This window comes from Phyllobates terribilis, unplaced genomic scaffold (assembly GCF_046119375.1).
Source record: "Phyllobates terribilis strain yellow unplaced genomic scaffold, ASM4611937v1 Scaffold_12__6_contigs__length_324123572, whole genome shotgun sequence".
In the NCBI taxonomy this organism is placed as follows: domain Eukaryota; kingdom Metazoa; phylum Chordata; class Amphibia; order Anura; family Dendrobatidae; genus Phyllobates; species Phyllobates terribilis.
Window position 1 is genome coordinate 15982847 of NW_027362772.1, and position 17869 is coordinate 16000715.

Consider the following 17869-nt stretch of genomic DNA (forward strand, 5'->3'; position numbering starts at 1 on the left):
CACCCCGACATTACTGTGACCCCGGGAGCTGTACCACGCCGCTGTCACCCAGCACCCCGACATTACTGCGACCCCGGGAGCTGTACCACGCAGCTGTCACCCAGCACCCTGACATTACTGTGACCCCGGGAGCTGTACCACGCCGCTGTCACCCAGCACCCCGACATTACTGTGACCCCGGGAGCTGTACCACGCCGCTGTTACCCTGCACCCCGACATTACTGTGACCCCGGGAGCTGTACCACGCCGCTGTCACCCTGCACCCCGACATTACTGTGACCCCAGGAGCTGTACCACGCCGCTGTCACCCAGCACCCCGATCCTTCCCTCCTAGGATGCCGGGAGACTCCTATACATCGGCCAGAACGAGTGGACTCACATCAACTGCGCCATCTGGTCGGCCGAGGTCTTCGAGGAGAACGATGGTTCCCTGAAGAACGTGCACGCCGCGGTGGCTCGAGGGCGGCAGCTGGTGAGCGCAGTCACTGTATCCACCACCCCAGAGCGTTACGTTTGATGCTGTCAGTTCCTCCGCTTGTTGTCAGTGACTGACACCGATGACCTGATCGTCGTCTCTTTATTCCTGGAGGCCGGATGACGACTCCTCTTCTCTAGTCTCTCCTTCCCTTCTCCCCTAACACTTCTCCTCTCCTCTTATTTCGGGCAGCGTTGTGAGCACTGCATGAAGATTGGGGCCACGGTCGGCTGCTGCCTGTCCACGTGCCAGAGTAATTTCCACTTCATGTGCGCACGAGCGACGCGCTGCAGCTTCCAGGACGACAAGAAGATGTTCTGTCAGAAGCACACGAGTCTGCTGGACGGGACGGTGAGACCCTGAAGTATAGAGTGTGGGGGTCCTGTGTACCCGGTAAAGGCAGTGGGGGTGGACGGGACGGTGAGACCCTAATGTATGGGTGTCCTGTGTACCCGGGTTGGTGGTGGAGGGCAGAGGGGTGCAGACGTCTGTGGCATTCACTGTCCGCTCTCTACACGCAGACTGTTGGCGCCGACTCCTTTGACGTGCTGCGCAGGGTCTACGTGGACTTCGACGGAATCAACTTTAGGAGAAAGTTTCTTCAGGGTCTGGAGACGGAGAGCATCCACATGATGATCGGTAAGATGCAGAATTGCGAGTGCTGCTCTGGGGGTTACTGGAGAGTGGGACACAATGCCAGCACAGAGAAAGCGCAGACATATTTAGTAATCTCTCTGCTTTATGTAATCCCGCCACTAGGGGGCTCCACTCCCTGTATCCCCCCTATGTCGTCTTTGTAAGTATCTAACTCTTCGCTTTCCGCTTCGTCCTTCTAAGGCTCCATGAAGATCGACTCGCTGGGTATGCTGTCAGATTTATCCGTGTCTGAAGGGAAGATTTTCCCTGTTGGCTACCAGTAAGTGTCCTGCGGCTCATACACTAGTCGGGTCTGTTGTGGGTTAGTCCGTCGCCTGTGTCCATCGTGTCCGTTTCTCCCCAGGTGCTCTCGCCTGTACTGGAGTACACAGGACGCCCGGCGGCGCTGCTGGTACAAGTGCAGGGTGGTCGAGCACCGGCCTAAAGAGATGGATCTCCCTCCGGAAGGACTGGATGGCCCGGGGAATAACACGACCATCATCCACAGCCCAGGACACATCCCAAGTAAGTGCACCAGCAGGGGGCAGCATTTTCTTAGTGAGTGAACAGGGTCATTCAACCTTTCTCCTTTACTAATGTACAGCCATCCCCCTTCATTGTACATACGAGTCATTCTCTACCGGGCCCCCAATTACCAGACCATGCTGGCTCTGCATGAGGAGAGGGGGGACCCTCTAACGATGAGCAGGAAGCAGGGCCGCTATTGATATGGAGGACAATGATGAGCAGTAACCTTACCTATATTTTTTCCGGCAGCTGAGAAGGTCTCAGTCAGTTCTCCCACCCCGGAGAGGACCCCGGTACCTCGGCCGCCCCCTTCAGAGCCCATCACCTCCGCCGTTGCCCCCCGCTCCTTCTGCGGTGCACGGATGAAGAATCCAAACTTCTCTCCATCACGGCGGCCTCTCGGCGGCTCTTCACGCCCTCTGCCGTCCCCAGGTAAGCTTTGATCCTGTTTACATGGGACTGACGTAGTCTCTTCCCGGGATGTTCTCACTTTATTTTGCCTTTTTCAGGGAGTCCGTCGTCTTCCCCGTTATCCCACCACATCCTGAAGGTCTGCGATCCTGACGTGACGCCTCACCGTAGGTCCAGACGGCCCCATCCGCCGTCACCCAGAGCCACCCGTCAGTCTTCTGCGCCACTCCCAAGCTCGCCCCCCTCCAGCTCCTCTCTGCCGGCAATCCGCCGATCATCCGCTGAGAGCGAGACTCTGCTGCAGACAGGCGACGCGTCCGAGGTGGGCACCGGTCCGCTGCAGGGCAGAACTCCGCGGGTGGACGAATCTGAGGGTGGCAGCAGCACCGAGGAGGAAGCGGGCGACCCGTACTATGGGCTGACACGGACGGTGGTGAACCATGAACCTTTAAGCCCACTCATGTCCATGTCCGGACATATTGAGCAGCTGGACGGCATCCACGACAGTACGGACAGCGAGGACGCGTCACAAAGCCGCAACGGCCCCCTGGGCAGCGGTAAGACCCCCACCCACCTGCCGTCAGATATAGTGGAGTTTGTGTTGAAGGCAGCAGGAGTGTCCGGGGCAGGAGGGCAGACTGCGGTGCAGCAGGGGGGGTCTGCGCCAGCCGCCACCAGCTCCGCCATCATCCTGAACGGGGTGACAACTCCCTCACTGTCCAATGGCATGGACTGTGTAAGGCAGGGACCGCCTCCGCTTAGGGACCCCCCACAATTGCAAAGAGTGTGTCGCCCACTACTGTCCATGCCCCCTAACGGCCCGCTGTGTCCGTCCTCCGAACCGGCATCCGCCGCCCGAAACAACGCGGCACCGAATGTGATTTCATACAACAAGCCGACGGGCCCGGTGGTGATAAACATGGCGGATGTGGCAGGAAATCCTCCGCTGCTGCAGGACCTTACCAAATCCGACTGTGTCACAATCACACGGGTGGCCCCTGCCCGGCCCAGTAAAGTGGTCCCAAAACCAAAAGTTACAAACAAGGTTCCCATCCCTTGTCTTCCTCAGCCGGCCGCAGCCAAGCCCCCGCCTCCGGCGCAGCCCCCAAGCACGAACCTTGGCACCGTATTATTCCAGACGGCCCCCCAACCAACATGGACGCTGCGAGTTGTTCCAATGTTAAACCTGTTGCAGGGGAGTGGACAGCTCACGCTGGGGCCACAGACCACCATGATATCCCCGACAATCGCTGGCATCTCTCAGACGTGTCTTGTGCAGGGTCTCTCCATGAATACAGGACTGCTCAGCGTTGCTCCAACTCCCCCTGTCCAACCCCAGGTGCCGCTGCCTCTCCTACCGCCGGCCCAACCCCAGCCGCAGGTACAGCTGCCTCTCCTACCGCCGGCCCCCCCTAAGCCGCAAGTACATCTGCCTCTCCTACAGCCGGCCCCCCCTAGGCCGCAGTTACATCTGCCTCTTCTACCGCCTGCCCCCACTAAGCAAGGCCAGGTACCACCTGTCTGCATGAAGAGAGCGGCCATCGACACCGCCAGCACCTTTGCAAGCAAGAAACTTAAACTGGACTTGTCTAATAAACTGGAAATACCAAACGCGCAGAAGCTAATGCAGTCCGTGGTCATGAATTACAACTGCGCATTGGCGAAAACGGCAAACTCAAGGTACGTGCCAGAGCGTTCTGTGTTACACTCCAGAGCTGCACTCACTATTCTGCTGGTGCAGTCACTGTGTACATACATTACATTACTGATCCTGAGTTACATCCTGTATTATACTCCAGAGCTGCACTCACTATTCTGCTGGTGCAGTCACTGTGTACATACATTACAGATCCTGAGTTACATCCTGTATTATACTCCAGAGCTGCACTCACTATTCTGCTGGTGCAGTCACTGTGTAGATACATTACATTACTGATCCTGAGTTACATCCTGTATTACACTCCAGAGCTGCACTCACTATTCTGCTGGTGCAGTCACTGTGTACATACATTACATTACTGATCCTGAGTTACATCCTGTATAATACCCCAGAGCTGCACTCACTATTCTGCTGGTGCAGTCACTGTGTACATACATTACATTACTGATCCTGAGTTACATCCTGTATTATACTCCAGAGCTGCACTCACTATTCTGCTGGTGCAGTCACTGTGTACATACATTACATTACTGATCCTGAGTTACATCCTGTATTATACCCCAGAGCTGTGCTCATTATTCTACTGGTGCAGTCACTGTGTACATACATTACATTACTGATCCTGAGTTACATCCTGTATTACACTCCAGAGCTGCACTCACTATTCTGCTGGTGCAGTCACTGTGTACATACATTACATTACTGATCCTGAGTTACATCCTGTATTATACCCCAGAGCTGTGCTCACTATTCTACTGGTGCAGTCACTGTGTACATACATTACTGATCCTGAGTTACATCCTGTATTATACCCCAGAGCTGCACTCACTATTCTGCTGGTGCAGTCACTGTGTACATACATTACATTACTGATCCTGAGTTACATCCTGTATTATACTCCAGAGCTGCACTCACTATTCTGCTGGTGCAGTCACTGTGTACATACATTACATTACTGATCCGGAGTTACATCCTGTATTACACTCCAGAGCTGCACTCACTATTCTGCTGGTGCAGTCACTGTGTACATACATTACTGATCCTGAGTTACATCCTGTATTATACTTCAGAGCTGCACTCACTATTCTGCTGGTGCAGTCACTGTGTACATACATTACATTACTGATCCTGAGTTACATCCTGTATTACACTCCAGAGCTGCACTCGCTATTCTGCTGGTGCAGTCACTGTGTACATACATTACATTACTGATCCTGAGTTACATCCTGTATTATACCCCAGAGCTGTGCTCACTATTCTACTGGTGCAGTCACTGTGTACATACAGTACATTACTGATCCTGAGTTACATCCTGTATTATACCCCAGAGCTGTGCTCACTATTCTGCTGGTGCAGTCACTGTGTACATACATTACTGATCCTGAGTTACATCCTGTATTATACCCCAGAGCTGCACTCACTATTCTGCTGGTGCAGTCACTGTGTACATACATTACATTACTGATCCTGAGTTACATCCTGTATTATACTCCAGAGCTGCACTCACTATTCTGCTGGTGCAGTCACTGTGTACATACATTACATTACTGATCCGGAGTTACATCCTGTATTATCCTCCAGAGCTGCACTCACTATTCTGCTGGTGCAGTCACTGTGTACATACATTACATTACTGATCCGGAGTTACATCCTGTATTATACTCCAGTGCTGCACTCACTATTCTGCTGGTGCAGTCACTGTGTACATACATTACATTACTCATCCTGAGTTACATCCTGTATTATACTCCAGAGCTGCACTCACTATTCTGCTGGTGCAGTCACTGTGTAGATACATTACTTTACTGATCCTGAGTTACATCCTGTATTACACTCCAGAGCTGCACTCACTATTCTGCTGGTGCAGTCACTGTGTACATACATTACATTACTGATCCTGAATTACATCCTGTATTATACCCCAGAGCTGCACTCACTATTCTGCTGGTGCAGTCACTGTGTACATACATTACATTACTGATCCTGAGTTACATCCTGTATTATACCCCAGAGCTGCACTCACTATTCTGCTGGTGCAGTCACTGTGTACATACATTATATTACTGATCCTGAGTTACATCCTGTATTATACTCCAGAGCTGCACTCACTATTCTGCTGGTGCAGTCACTGTGTACATACATTACATTACTGATCCTGAGTTACATCCTGTATTATACTCCAGAGCTGCACTCACTATTCTGCTGGTGCAGTCACTGTGTACATACATTACATTACTGATCCTGAGTTACATCCTGTATTACACTCCAGAGCTGCACTCACTATTCTGCTGGTGCAGTCACTGTGTACATACATTATATTACTGATCCTGAGTTACATCCTGTATTATACTCCAGAGCTGCACTCACTATTCTGCTGGTGCAGTCACTGTGTACATACATTACATTACTCATCCTGAGTTACATCCTGTATTATACTCCAGAGCTGCACTCACTATTCTGCTGGTGCAGTCACTGTGTAGATACATTACATTACTCATCCTGAGTTACATCCTGTATTACACTCCAGAGCTGCACTCACTATTCTGCTGGTGCAGTCACTGTGTAGATACATTACATTACTGATCCTGAGTTACATCCTGTATTATACTCCAGTGCTGCACTCACTATTCTGCTGGTGCAGTCACTGTGTACATACATTACATTACTGAACCTGAGTTACATCCTGTATTATACTCCAGAGCTGCACTCCCTATTCTGCTGGTGCAGTCACTGTGTACATACTTTACATTACTCATCCTGAGTTACATCCTGTATTATACTCCAGAGCTGCACTCACTATTCTGCTGGTGCAGTCACTGTGTACATACATTACATTACTGATCCTGAGTTACATCCTGTATTATACTCCAGAGCTGCACTCACTATTCTGCTGGTGCAGTCACTGTGTACATACATTACATTACTGATCCTGAGTTACATCCTGTATTATCCTCCAGAGCTGCACTCACTATTCTGCTGGTGCAGTCACTGTGTACGTACATTACATTACTGATCCTCAGTTACATCCTGTATTATACTCCAGAGCTGCACTCACTATTTTCCAGGTTTCAGCTCTGAATAAGTGAGGGTGTGTTACATGCATCATTGTTGGTAATCTCCTCCTGGCGTCTGTAGCCTTCGCTGGTACACTGTAGCGACTGTTTTGGGGTATGTTTTGCATTCAGTACTGGTTTCTTTTACAGACCAAAGCGTAAGATGAGTGAAGCTGTTGTACAAGAGATTGTGGACCTGGACTTTGTGGATGATGAGGATCCTGGTATGAACATGAACATGAACGGGTGAGTCCTGCTCTTGGGTCGGGCGCGCTGCTCTTGGGTCGGGCGCGCTGCTCCTGGGTCTCTGCTCCTGGGTCGGGCGCGCTGCTCCTGGGTCGGGCGCGCTGCTCCTGGGTCTCTGCTCCTGGGTCGGGTGCGCTGCTCCTGGGTCGTGCGCACAGCTCCTGGGTCTCTGTTCCTGGGTCGTGCGCACAGCTCCTGGGTCGGGCGCGCTGCTCCTGGGTCTCTGTTCCTGGGTCGGGCGCGCTGCTCCTGGGTCGGGCGCGCTTCTCCTGGGTCTCTGTTCCTGGGTCGTGCGCACAGCTCCTGGGTCGGGCGCGCTGCTCCTGGGTCTCTGTTCCTGGGTCGGGCGCGCTGCTCCTGGGTCAGGCGCGCTTCTCCTGGGTCTCTGTTCCTGGGTCGGGCGCGCTGCTCTTGGGTCGGGCGCGCTGTTCCTGGGTCTCTGTTCCTGGGTCGTGCGCGCTGCTCCTGGGTCTCTGTTCCTGGGTCGGGCGCGCTTCTCCTGGGTCGGGCGCGCTGCTCCTGGGTCTCTGTTCCTGGGTCGTGCTCACAGCTCCTGGGTCTCTGTTCCTGGGTCGTGCTCACAGCTCCTGGGTCTCTGTTCCTGGGTCGTGCGCACAGCTCCTGGGTAGGGCGCGCTTCTCCTGGGCGCGCTTCTCCTGGGTCTCTGCTCCTGGGTCGGGCGCGCTGCTCCTGGGTCGGGCGCGCTGCTCCTGGGTCTCTGTTCCTGGGTCGTGCGCACAGCTCCTGGGTCGTGCGCACAGCTCCTGGGTCGCTGCTCCGGGGTCTGGTCAGGAGCAGCTCCTGGTCTGAACGTTTTCTTTAACCATTTTTTAGGCTTCTTCTTGACCTCACTGTGGATGTGAAAACCGAACTTCCAACAGCAGAATCGTCAAAAGAGTCTCCTGGCTCAGATCACGCGGAAGGTAACGAGGAGTGCAGGGTCCCCAATATCCAGCACTGTCCTCTCCAGTAACCGTTAAGTCTGGTTTGGGGAAAGCTGGTGACAGGCAATATCACTGACGTTAGAAGAAGTCGTCACTGCCACCACTTTCCTGGAGTTATTGGGGGCCTTCCATCTCCATCTTTACAGATTTCTCCCCCAATTTTGACGACTTCGAGGACCGATTTCTGAAGGAGAAGGAGAATCTGTTACTGAGGAGAGGTAGCCCGCACCTGCGCTTCGAGATCATCAGCGAGGACGGCTTCTACACCCAGTCTGACAGCGCCGAAGGTACGGGCATAATGCTGAGCTTAAGGGGGTCCCCAACCCCCTCTTAGACTTCGCTGCCGTATAAGTGTGGGATTTTGGTTCTCAGCTTTGCCTTCTTCTCGTTCAGGTGCGTGGAGGCGAGTAGTGGAGAAGGTGCAGGAGGCGCGAGGTGTCGGGAGGCTCAGGCAGCTGTCCTTCTCCGGTGAGTGGGTGTCAGGGTGAGGGTCCCTATCACGGGGTCGGTGGTGCTCTGTGTACTGAGCCTTGCTCCCCTAGGTCTGAGCGGATCGCGGATGCTGGGAGTTCAGCACGACGCCGTCCTCTTCCTCCTGGAGCAGCTGATCGGAGCCGAGCGCTGCCGCGGGTACAAGTTTCTTTTCCATCCGCAGGAGGTAGAGGAGGAAGAGCTGCTGATCAACCCGTCTGGCTGCGCCCGTAGCGAGTACTACGTCCGGTATGTGCAGGCGCCGCTCATCTCCTCCGAAGTTGAGGCTTCGCTGTACTTACTTTTCTGTTGTTTTTTTTTTTGTTTTTTTTTTTGGGGGGCAGGAAAAGCACCTTTGATATGTTCAATTTCCTGGCATCGCAGCACCGCAACCTGCCGGAGCTGTGCTCGATCGAGGAAGAGGAGGAGGAGGTGCAGCTGAAGTCCACCAGGTAGTAGGATGGCGCTGCTCTGCGAGGGGGGGGGGGGGGGGGGGTCACTTATTTTTAGTACCGTCACCTTAACCTCTTTGTGTTTTCAGACGAGCGACCAGTCTGGATCTCCCCATGGCGATGAGGTTCAGGCACCTGAAGAAAACGTCCAAAGAAGCGGTGGGGGTCTACAGGTAAGTGGGGGTCCGGTCGCCAGCACCACGTAACCTCGCCATGTCCTCACAGCCTCCTTTTTCAGGTCCGCCATTCACGGCCGGGGGTTGTTTTGTAAAAGGAACATCGATGCCGGCGAAATGGTTATCGAGTATTCCGGCAACGTGATCCGCGCCGTCCTGACAGACAAGCGGGAGAAGTACTACGACAGCAAGGTAAAGCCGCGCCAATATGGCGGCACTCGTATTTCAAGATCTCTGTTTCCTGTCAATGTATGGAAGCAGGAATCGGTACAGGAGGGTCCGGGCAATGGAGGGCTCTGACCGCCGCTGCCTTTTCTTCCAGGGCATCGGATGTTACATGTTCCGCATCGACGACTTTGACGTGGTGGACGCGACTATGCACGGGAACGCTGCGCGCTTCATCAACCACTCGTGCGAACCCAACTGCTACTCCAGGGTGATCCACGTGGAAGGCCAGAAACACATCGTCATCTTCGCCCTCCGGAGCATTTACCGCGGCGAGGAACTAACCTACGACTACAAGTTCCCCATCGAGGACGCCAGCAGCAAGCTGCACTGTAACTGCGGGGCCAAGAAGTGTCGCCGATTCCTCAACTGAGCCCAGCTGGCCGTGGAGGTGCTGGCACTTCCCATGGCGGACGCACCAAGCCTCCCTGACCGGGCTGAGAAAGATCAATGGTGCTTCTCTCTGCGCAGAGGAGAGCATCACCGGAAACCGCACTTTACCTTCTGTCCTGAAGGGCAGGTCCTCTCCTTCCTCTCAGGGTCCTCTCTAGATTTCTCCTCTCCCTCGCTGCTGCTTCCAGGTTCTCCCCCGAATGGCGTCTCACAGAAAGGTGGTCTCTCTCTTTTTAACCAGTGCTTTTTCCCAGATCACTCCCATAGGATGATAACCGATCCAAATACTGGGGAGTAAAGGAACAAACACAAGTTCCTTTTTTTTTGGGGGTGACAATCAAATTTTTATTCCTTTTTGCTGCTAATGACCTTCCCAGACCTGAAATGGTTAACGACCCCCTATCTTCACCCCCCTGATTTCTTCTCTGCATTGTATCATGGCGTTCTCTTGATTTTTTTTTTTTCTTTCCTCTCCCCGTTTTCTTCCGGGGTGGACGAGCGGCGATCGCAACGCCGTTCTGAGTATATCGACTGTTGACGGCGCATCAAGACTTGTACATACGTGTATAAAGATTTGTAAGGACCTTGTTTTTTTTTTCTATGCACTTTTTTTTATTTAAGGACTTGCTGGAGAATAATGGTTCATGTCTCACCTGTTTAGCGTTTTAAATAAAAGGAACATTTTGCCATTTTGCTGCCTCCATCAGTGCGATGGAGGTGGGGTGGGATATAATTCAGATGAGCGCCGGGCAGCCGCATGTCACCGTCCTGCTTGGAGCATCGTATTCGCCTGTGATGAGCTTCACCAGCGGGACAGGAATTGCTGGACCTTCTTCCAGTGACCGCGGCAGTATTCGCTGCTACCAGACAGGGGCCCTGTGCGCCGCCTCCCACCATGTCATCCTTATGGAGTGATGCATAAACGTATGCAGTATGGAGGCTGTAGGGCAGACCTGGGCAAAGTGCGGGCCGCGGACCACAGCTGGCCCTCTGGCTGTTCCAGTCTGCCCTGCAACAGTCAAAAGGCTGAAAACACTGGCCTGCGAACCGCACCTTTCCCCAGCCCTGCCCACATCTGCAGACAGTGATGAATACATTGGTGGAGGACGGTGCTGCTGGCTGCTGCTTCCACCAATCAGTGTGCGACTGAGACCACAGAGGTGATGGCATCACTACATTGTGTCTGCTGTGCGGACATAGGAGCAGAGTGCAGTGGGAACGGGAGAGAGGTGAGTTGTTTTTTTTTGTGTGTGTGAAATGTGCCTGTATTTAAGGATGTGACAGGGGCACAATGTCTTTAGTTGTGTATCTCTAGGTATTGCATCCTATCGGTTCTGTATGGTCGAGGACGACCATATTTTAGAAGGGAGGTATGTAAGGATGTGACAGTGACTGTCATATTCCTCTCCCTCTCTCAATAGCTTATCTACCAAGTGTATAGGTTTCTTTTATTTTTGTGAAAATAATATATTAAGAAATGAATCTGTATGGTAACAGAGGCACTAATGTAATGAAATGTATAATGTTATTTGTATATAGGGAAAGCGTAGGACATTGTTTAGTGTTTAGTTAGGGATTGATATTGGGGCTGATAGTGTATGGGATTTAGGGCGCAGTTTAGGGTATAGGAAGTTCAGTGCACGTTATTAGTGGGTAATGACTGCAGTTAAGTAGTGAAGGGAGAAGTTAACCCAGCAACCGACGGAGATGGTTGATGATTGGTCTAGTTTAAAAAAAAAAAAAAAAGGGGAGGAGTTTTTGGGCCAAAGGAGAGCAATGGTTAGTCCTGTCGGGCAGTCAGTCAGAGATGTAGTTGTTGATGGGAACGGTTGAGGAAGAGTTCAGGGACCTGAGGGGCTGGAGGTCCGCAGAGATACAGAAGAAGAAAGTAAAAGAGTTTATTCAGCTTGGGGAACGATAAAGCGGACAACTCTGAGGAAACTTCCCTAAACGTACGAAGTCTACGGCCTGTAGAAGGACTGATGGAGCCAGCCTTCACTACTCCCAACGGACGGGGACATACAGCTGCATCTCACTAAATTAGAATATCATCAAAAAGTTAATTTATTTCAGTTCTTCAATACAAAAAGTGAAACTCATATATTATATAGAGTCATTACACGCAGAGCGATCTATTATATAGAGTCATTACACGCAGAGGGATCTATTATATAGAGTCATTACACGCAGAGGGGTCTATTATATAGAGTCATTACACGCAGAGGGATCTATTATATAGAGTCATTACACGCAGAGGGATCTATTATATAGAGTCATTACACGCAGAGGGATCTATTATATAGAGTCATTACACGCAGAGGGGTCTATTATATAGAGTCATTACACGCAGAGGGGTCTATAATATAGAGTCATTACACGCAGAGGGGTCTATTATATAGAGTCATTACACGCAGAGCGGTCTATTATATAGAGTCATTACACGCAGAGGGGTCTATTATATAGAGTCATTACACGCAGAGGGGTCTATTATATAGAGTCATTACACACAGAGGGGTCTATTATATAGAGTCATTACACACAGAGGGGTCTATTATATAGAGTCATTACACACACGGGTCTATTATATAGAGTCATTACATACAGAAGGATCTATTATATAGTCATTACACGCACAGGGATCTATTATATAGAGTCATTACACGCACAGGGATCTATTATATAGAGTCATTACACGCACAGGGATCTATTATATAGAGTCATTACACGCAGAGGGATCTATTACATAGAGTCATTACACGCAGAGGGATCTATTACATAGAGCCATTACACGCAGAGGGATCTATTACATAGAGCCATTACACGCAGAGGGATCTATTACATAGAGCCATTACACGCAGAGGGATCTATTACATAGAGCCATTACACGCAGAGGGATCTATTACATAGTCATTACACACAGAGGGATCTATTATATTGAGCCATTACACACAGGGATCTATTATATAGAGCCATTACACACAGGGATCTATTATATAGAGCCATTACACACAGAGGGATCTATTATATAGAGCCATTACACACAGAGGGATCTATTATATAGAGTCATTACACACAGAGGGATCTATTATATAGAGTCATTACACACAGGGGGTCTATTACATAGAGCCATTACACACAGAGGGATCTATTCTATAGAGCCATTACACACAGAGGGATCTATTCTATAGAGCCATTACACACAGAGCGATCTATTCTATAGAGCCATTACACACAGAGGGATCTATTCTATAGAGCCATTACACACAGAGGGATCTATTCTATAGAGCCATTACACACAGAGGGATCTATTCTATAGAGTCATTACACACAGGGATCTATTCTATAGAGCCATTACACACAGAAGGATCTATTCTATAGAGCCATTACACACAGAGGGATCTATTACATAGAGCCATTACACACAGGGGGATCTATTACATAGTCATTACACAGAGGGATCTATTACATAGAGCCATTACACACAGAGGGATCTATTACATAGTCATAACACACAGAGGGATCTATTACATAGAGCCATTACACACAGAGGGATCTATTATATTGAGTCATTACACACAGAGCGATCTATTATATTGAGCCATTACACACACAGCGATCTATTATATTGAGCCATTACACACAGAGGGATCTATTATATAGAGCCATTACACACGGGGGATCTATTATATAGAGCCATTACACACAGAGGGATCTATTACATAGAGTCATTACACACAGAGGGATCTATTACATAGTCATTACACACAGAGGGATCTATTACATAGAGCCATTACACACAGAGGGATCTATTCTATAGAGCCATTACACACAGAGGGATCTATTCTATAGAGCCATTACACACAGAGCGATCTATTCTATAGAGCCATTACACACAGAGGGATCTATTCTATAGAGTCATTACACACAGAGGGATCTATTCTATAGAGTCATTACACACAGGGATCTATTCTATAGAGCCATTACACACAGAAGGATCTATTACATAGAGCCATTACACACAGGGGGATCTATTACATAGTCATTACACAGAGGGATCTATTACATAGAGCCATTACACACAGAGGGATCTATTACATAGTCATAACACACAGAGTGATCTATTACATAGAGCCATTACACACAGAGGGATCTATTCTATAGAGTCATTACACACAGAGGGATCTATTCTATAGAGCCATTACACACAGGGGGATCTATTCTATAGAGCCATTACACACAGGGGGATCTATTACATAGTCATTACACACAGAGGGATCTATTACATAGTCATAACACACAGAGTGATCTATTACATAGAGCCATTACACACAGAGTGATCTATTACATAGAGCCATTACACACAGAGGGATCTATTCTATAGAGTCATTACACACAGAGTGATCTATTACATAGAGCCATTACACACAGAGGGATCTATTATATAGAGTCATTACACACAGGGATCTATTATATAGAGTCATTACACACACAGGGATCTATTATATAGAGTCATTACATACAGAAGGATCTATTATATAGAGTCATTACACACACAGGGATCTATTATATAGAGTCATTACACGCAGAGGGATCTATTATATAGTCATTACACGCAGAGGAATCTATTACATAGTCATTACACGCAGAGGGATCTATTACATAGAGCCATTACACGCAGAGGGATCTATTACATAGAGCCATTACACGCAGAGGGATCTATTACATAGAGACATTACACGCAGCGGGATCTATTACATAGAGTCATTACACGCAGCGGGATCTATTATATAGAGTCATTACACACAGGGATCTATTATATTGAGTCATTACACGCAGAGGGATCTATTATATTGAGCCATTACACGCAGAGCGATCTATTATATAGAGTCATTACACACAGAGCGATCTATTATATAGAGTCATTACACACAGAGGGATCTATTATATAGAGCCATTACACACAGAGGGATCTATTATATAGAGCCATTACACACAGAGGGATCTATTATATAGAGCCATTACACACGGGGTCTATTACATAGAGTCATTACACACAGAGGGATCTATTACATAGTCATTACACACAGGGATCTATTACATAGAGCCATTACACACAGAGGGATCTATTCTATAGAGCCATTACACACAGAGGGATCTATTCTATAGTCATTACACACAGAGCGATCTATTCTATAGAGCCATTACACCCAGAGGGATCTATTATATAGAGTCATTACACACAGATGGATCTATTATATAGAGTCATTACACACAGAGGGATCTATTATATAGAGCCATTACACACAGAAGGATCTATTATATAGAGTCATTACACACAGAGGGATCTATTACATAGAGCCATTACACACAGGGGGATCTATTACATAGTCATTACACAGAGGGATCTATTACATAGAGCCATTACACACAGAGGGATCTATTACATAGTCATAACACACAGAGTGATCTATTACATAGAGCCATTACACACAGAGGGATCTATTACATAGAGCCATTACACACAGAGGGATCTATTCTATAGTCATTACACACAGGGATCTATTCTATAGAGTCATTACACACAGAGGGATCTATTATATAGAGCCATTACACACAGGGGGATCTATTACATAGTCATTACACACAGAGTGATCTATTACATAGAGCCATTACACACAGAGGGATCTATTACATAGTCATAACACACAGAGTGATCTATTACATAGAGCCATTACACACAGAGTGATCTATTACATAGAGCCATTACACACAGAGGGATCTATTCTATAGAGTCATTACACACAGAGTGATCTATTACATAGAGCCATTACACACAGAGGGATCTATTATAGAGTCATTACACACAGTGACCTATTATATAGAGCCATTACACACAGAGCGATCTATTATATAGAGCCATTACACACAGAGGGATCTATTATATAGAGCCATTACACACAGAGGGATCTATTATATAGAGCCATTACACACCGAGGGATCTATTATATAGAGCCATTACACACAGAGCGATCTATTATATAGAGACATTACACACAGAGGGATCTATTATATAGTCATTACACACAGGGATCTATTATATAGAGTCATTACACACAGAGGGATCTATTATATAGAGTCATTACACACAGAGAGATCTATTATATAGAGCCATTACACACAGAGGGATCTATTATATAGAGTCATTACACACAGAGGGATCTATTATATAGAGACATTACACACAGGGATCTATTATATAGAGTCATTACACACAGAGGGATCTATTATATAGAGTCATTACACACAGAGTGATCTATTATATACAGACATTACACACAGGGATCTATTATATAGAGTCATTACACACAGAGGGATCTATTATATAGAGTCATTACACACAGAGGGATCTATTATATAGAGTCATTACACACAGAGTGATCTATTATATAGAGACATTACACACAGAGGGATCTATTATATAGAGTCATTACACGCAGAGGGATCTATTATATAGAGTCATTACACGCAGAGGAGTCTATTATATAGAGTCATTACACGCAGAGGGATCTATTATATAGAGTCATTACACACAGAGGGATCTATTATATAGAGTCATTACACACAGAGTGATCTATTATATAGAGTCATTACACGCAGAGGGATCTATAATATAGAGTCATTACACGCAGAGGGGTCTATTATATAGAGTCATTACACGCAGAGCGGTCTATTATATAGAGTCATTACACGCAGAGGGGTCTATTATATAGAGTCATTACACGCAGAGGGGTCTATTATATAGAGTCATTACACGCAGAGGGGTCTATTATATAGAGTCATTACACACAGAGGGGTCTATTATATAGAGTCATTACACACAGGGGTCTATTATATAGAGTCATTACACACAGAGGGGTCTATTATATAGAGTCATTACACACACGGGTCTATTATATAGAGTCATTACATACAGAAGGATCTATTATATAGTCATTACACGCACAGGGATCTATTATATAGAGTCATTACACGCACAGGGATCTATTATATAGAGTCATTACACGCACAGGGATCTATTATATAGAGTCATTACACGCAGAGGGATCTATTACATAGAGTCATTACACGCAGAGGGATCTATTACATAGAGCCATTACACGCAGAGGGATCTATTACATAGAGCCATTACACGCAGAGGGATCTATTACATAGAGCCATTACACGCAGAGCGATCTATTACATAGAGCCATTACACGCAGAGGGATCTATTACATAGTCATTACACACAGAGGGATCTATTATATTGAGCCATTACACACAGGGATCTATTATATAGAGCCATTACACAGAGGGATCTATTATATAGAGCCATTACACACAGAGGGATCTATTATATAGAGCCATTACACACAGAGGGATCTATTATATAGAGCCATTACACACAGAGGGATCTATTATATAGAGCCATTACACACAGGGGGTCTATTACATAGAGCCATTACACACAGAGGGATCTATTCTATAGAGCCATTACACACAGAGGGATCTATTCTATAGAGCCATTACACACAGAGCGATCTATTCTATAGAGCCATTACACACAGAGGGATCTATTCTATAGAGCCATTACACACAGAGGGATCTATTCTATAGAGCCATTACACACAGAGGGATCTATTCTATAAAGTCATTACACACAGGGATCTATTCTATAGAGCCATTACACACAGAAGGATCTATTCTATAGAGCCATTACACACAGAGGGATCTATTACATAGAGCCATTACACACAGGGGGATCTATTACATAGTCATTACACAGAGGGATCTATTACATAGAGCCATTACACACAGAGGGATCTATTACATAGTCATAACACACAGAGGGATCTATTACATAGAGCCATTACACACAGAGGGATCTATTATATTGAGTCATTACACACAGAGCGATCTATTATATTGAGCCATTACACACACAGCGATCTATTATATTGAGCCATTACACACAGAGGGATCTATTATATAGAGCCATTACACACGGGGGATCTATTATATAGAGCCATTACACACAGAGGGATCTATTACATAGAGTCATTACACACAGAGGGATCTATTACATAGTCATTACACACAGAGGGATCTATTACATAGAGCCATTACACACAGAGGGATCTATTCTATAGAGCCATTACACAC

The 17869-nt window shown here is 47.6% G+C and overlaps 1 protein-coding gene across 2 annotated transcripts in view; it reads left to right on the forward strand.

Moving 5' to 3' along the window:
• KMT2B (lysine methyltransferase 2B) overlaps positions 1–10361 on the forward strand; it is a 79972-nt gene extending 69611 nt beyond the window's left edge. For both annotated transcript variants that reach the window (XM_073655573.1, XM_073655574.1), the window contains exons 22-37: positions 335–472; positions 668–826; positions 997–1114; positions 1313–1391; positions 1476–1636; positions 1889–2071; positions 2149–3730; positions 6914–7009; positions 7844–7932; positions 8100–8240; positions 8347–8421; positions 8496–8673; positions 8769–8876; positions 8966–9049; positions 9115–9244; positions 9375–10361. In XM_073655573.1, coding sequence (XP_073511674.1) covers positions 335–472; positions 668–826; positions 997–1114; positions 1313–1391; positions 1476–1636; positions 1889–2071; positions 2149–3730; positions 6914–7009; positions 7844–7932; positions 8100–8240; positions 8347–8421; positions 8496–8673; positions 8769–8876; positions 8966–9049; positions 9115–9244; positions 9375–9650 — 3597 coding nt within the window. In that variant the 3' untranslated portion in view covers positions 9651–10361. The remainder of the gene's footprint in view (positions 1–334; positions 473–667; positions 827–996; positions 1115–1312; positions 1392–1475; positions 1637–1888; positions 2072–2148; positions 3731–6913; positions 7010–7843; positions 7933–8099; positions 8241–8346; positions 8422–8495; positions 8674–8768; positions 8877–8965; positions 9050–9114; positions 9245–9374) is intronic.
• The last annotated feature ends 7508 nt before the right edge of the window (positions 10362–17869 follow it).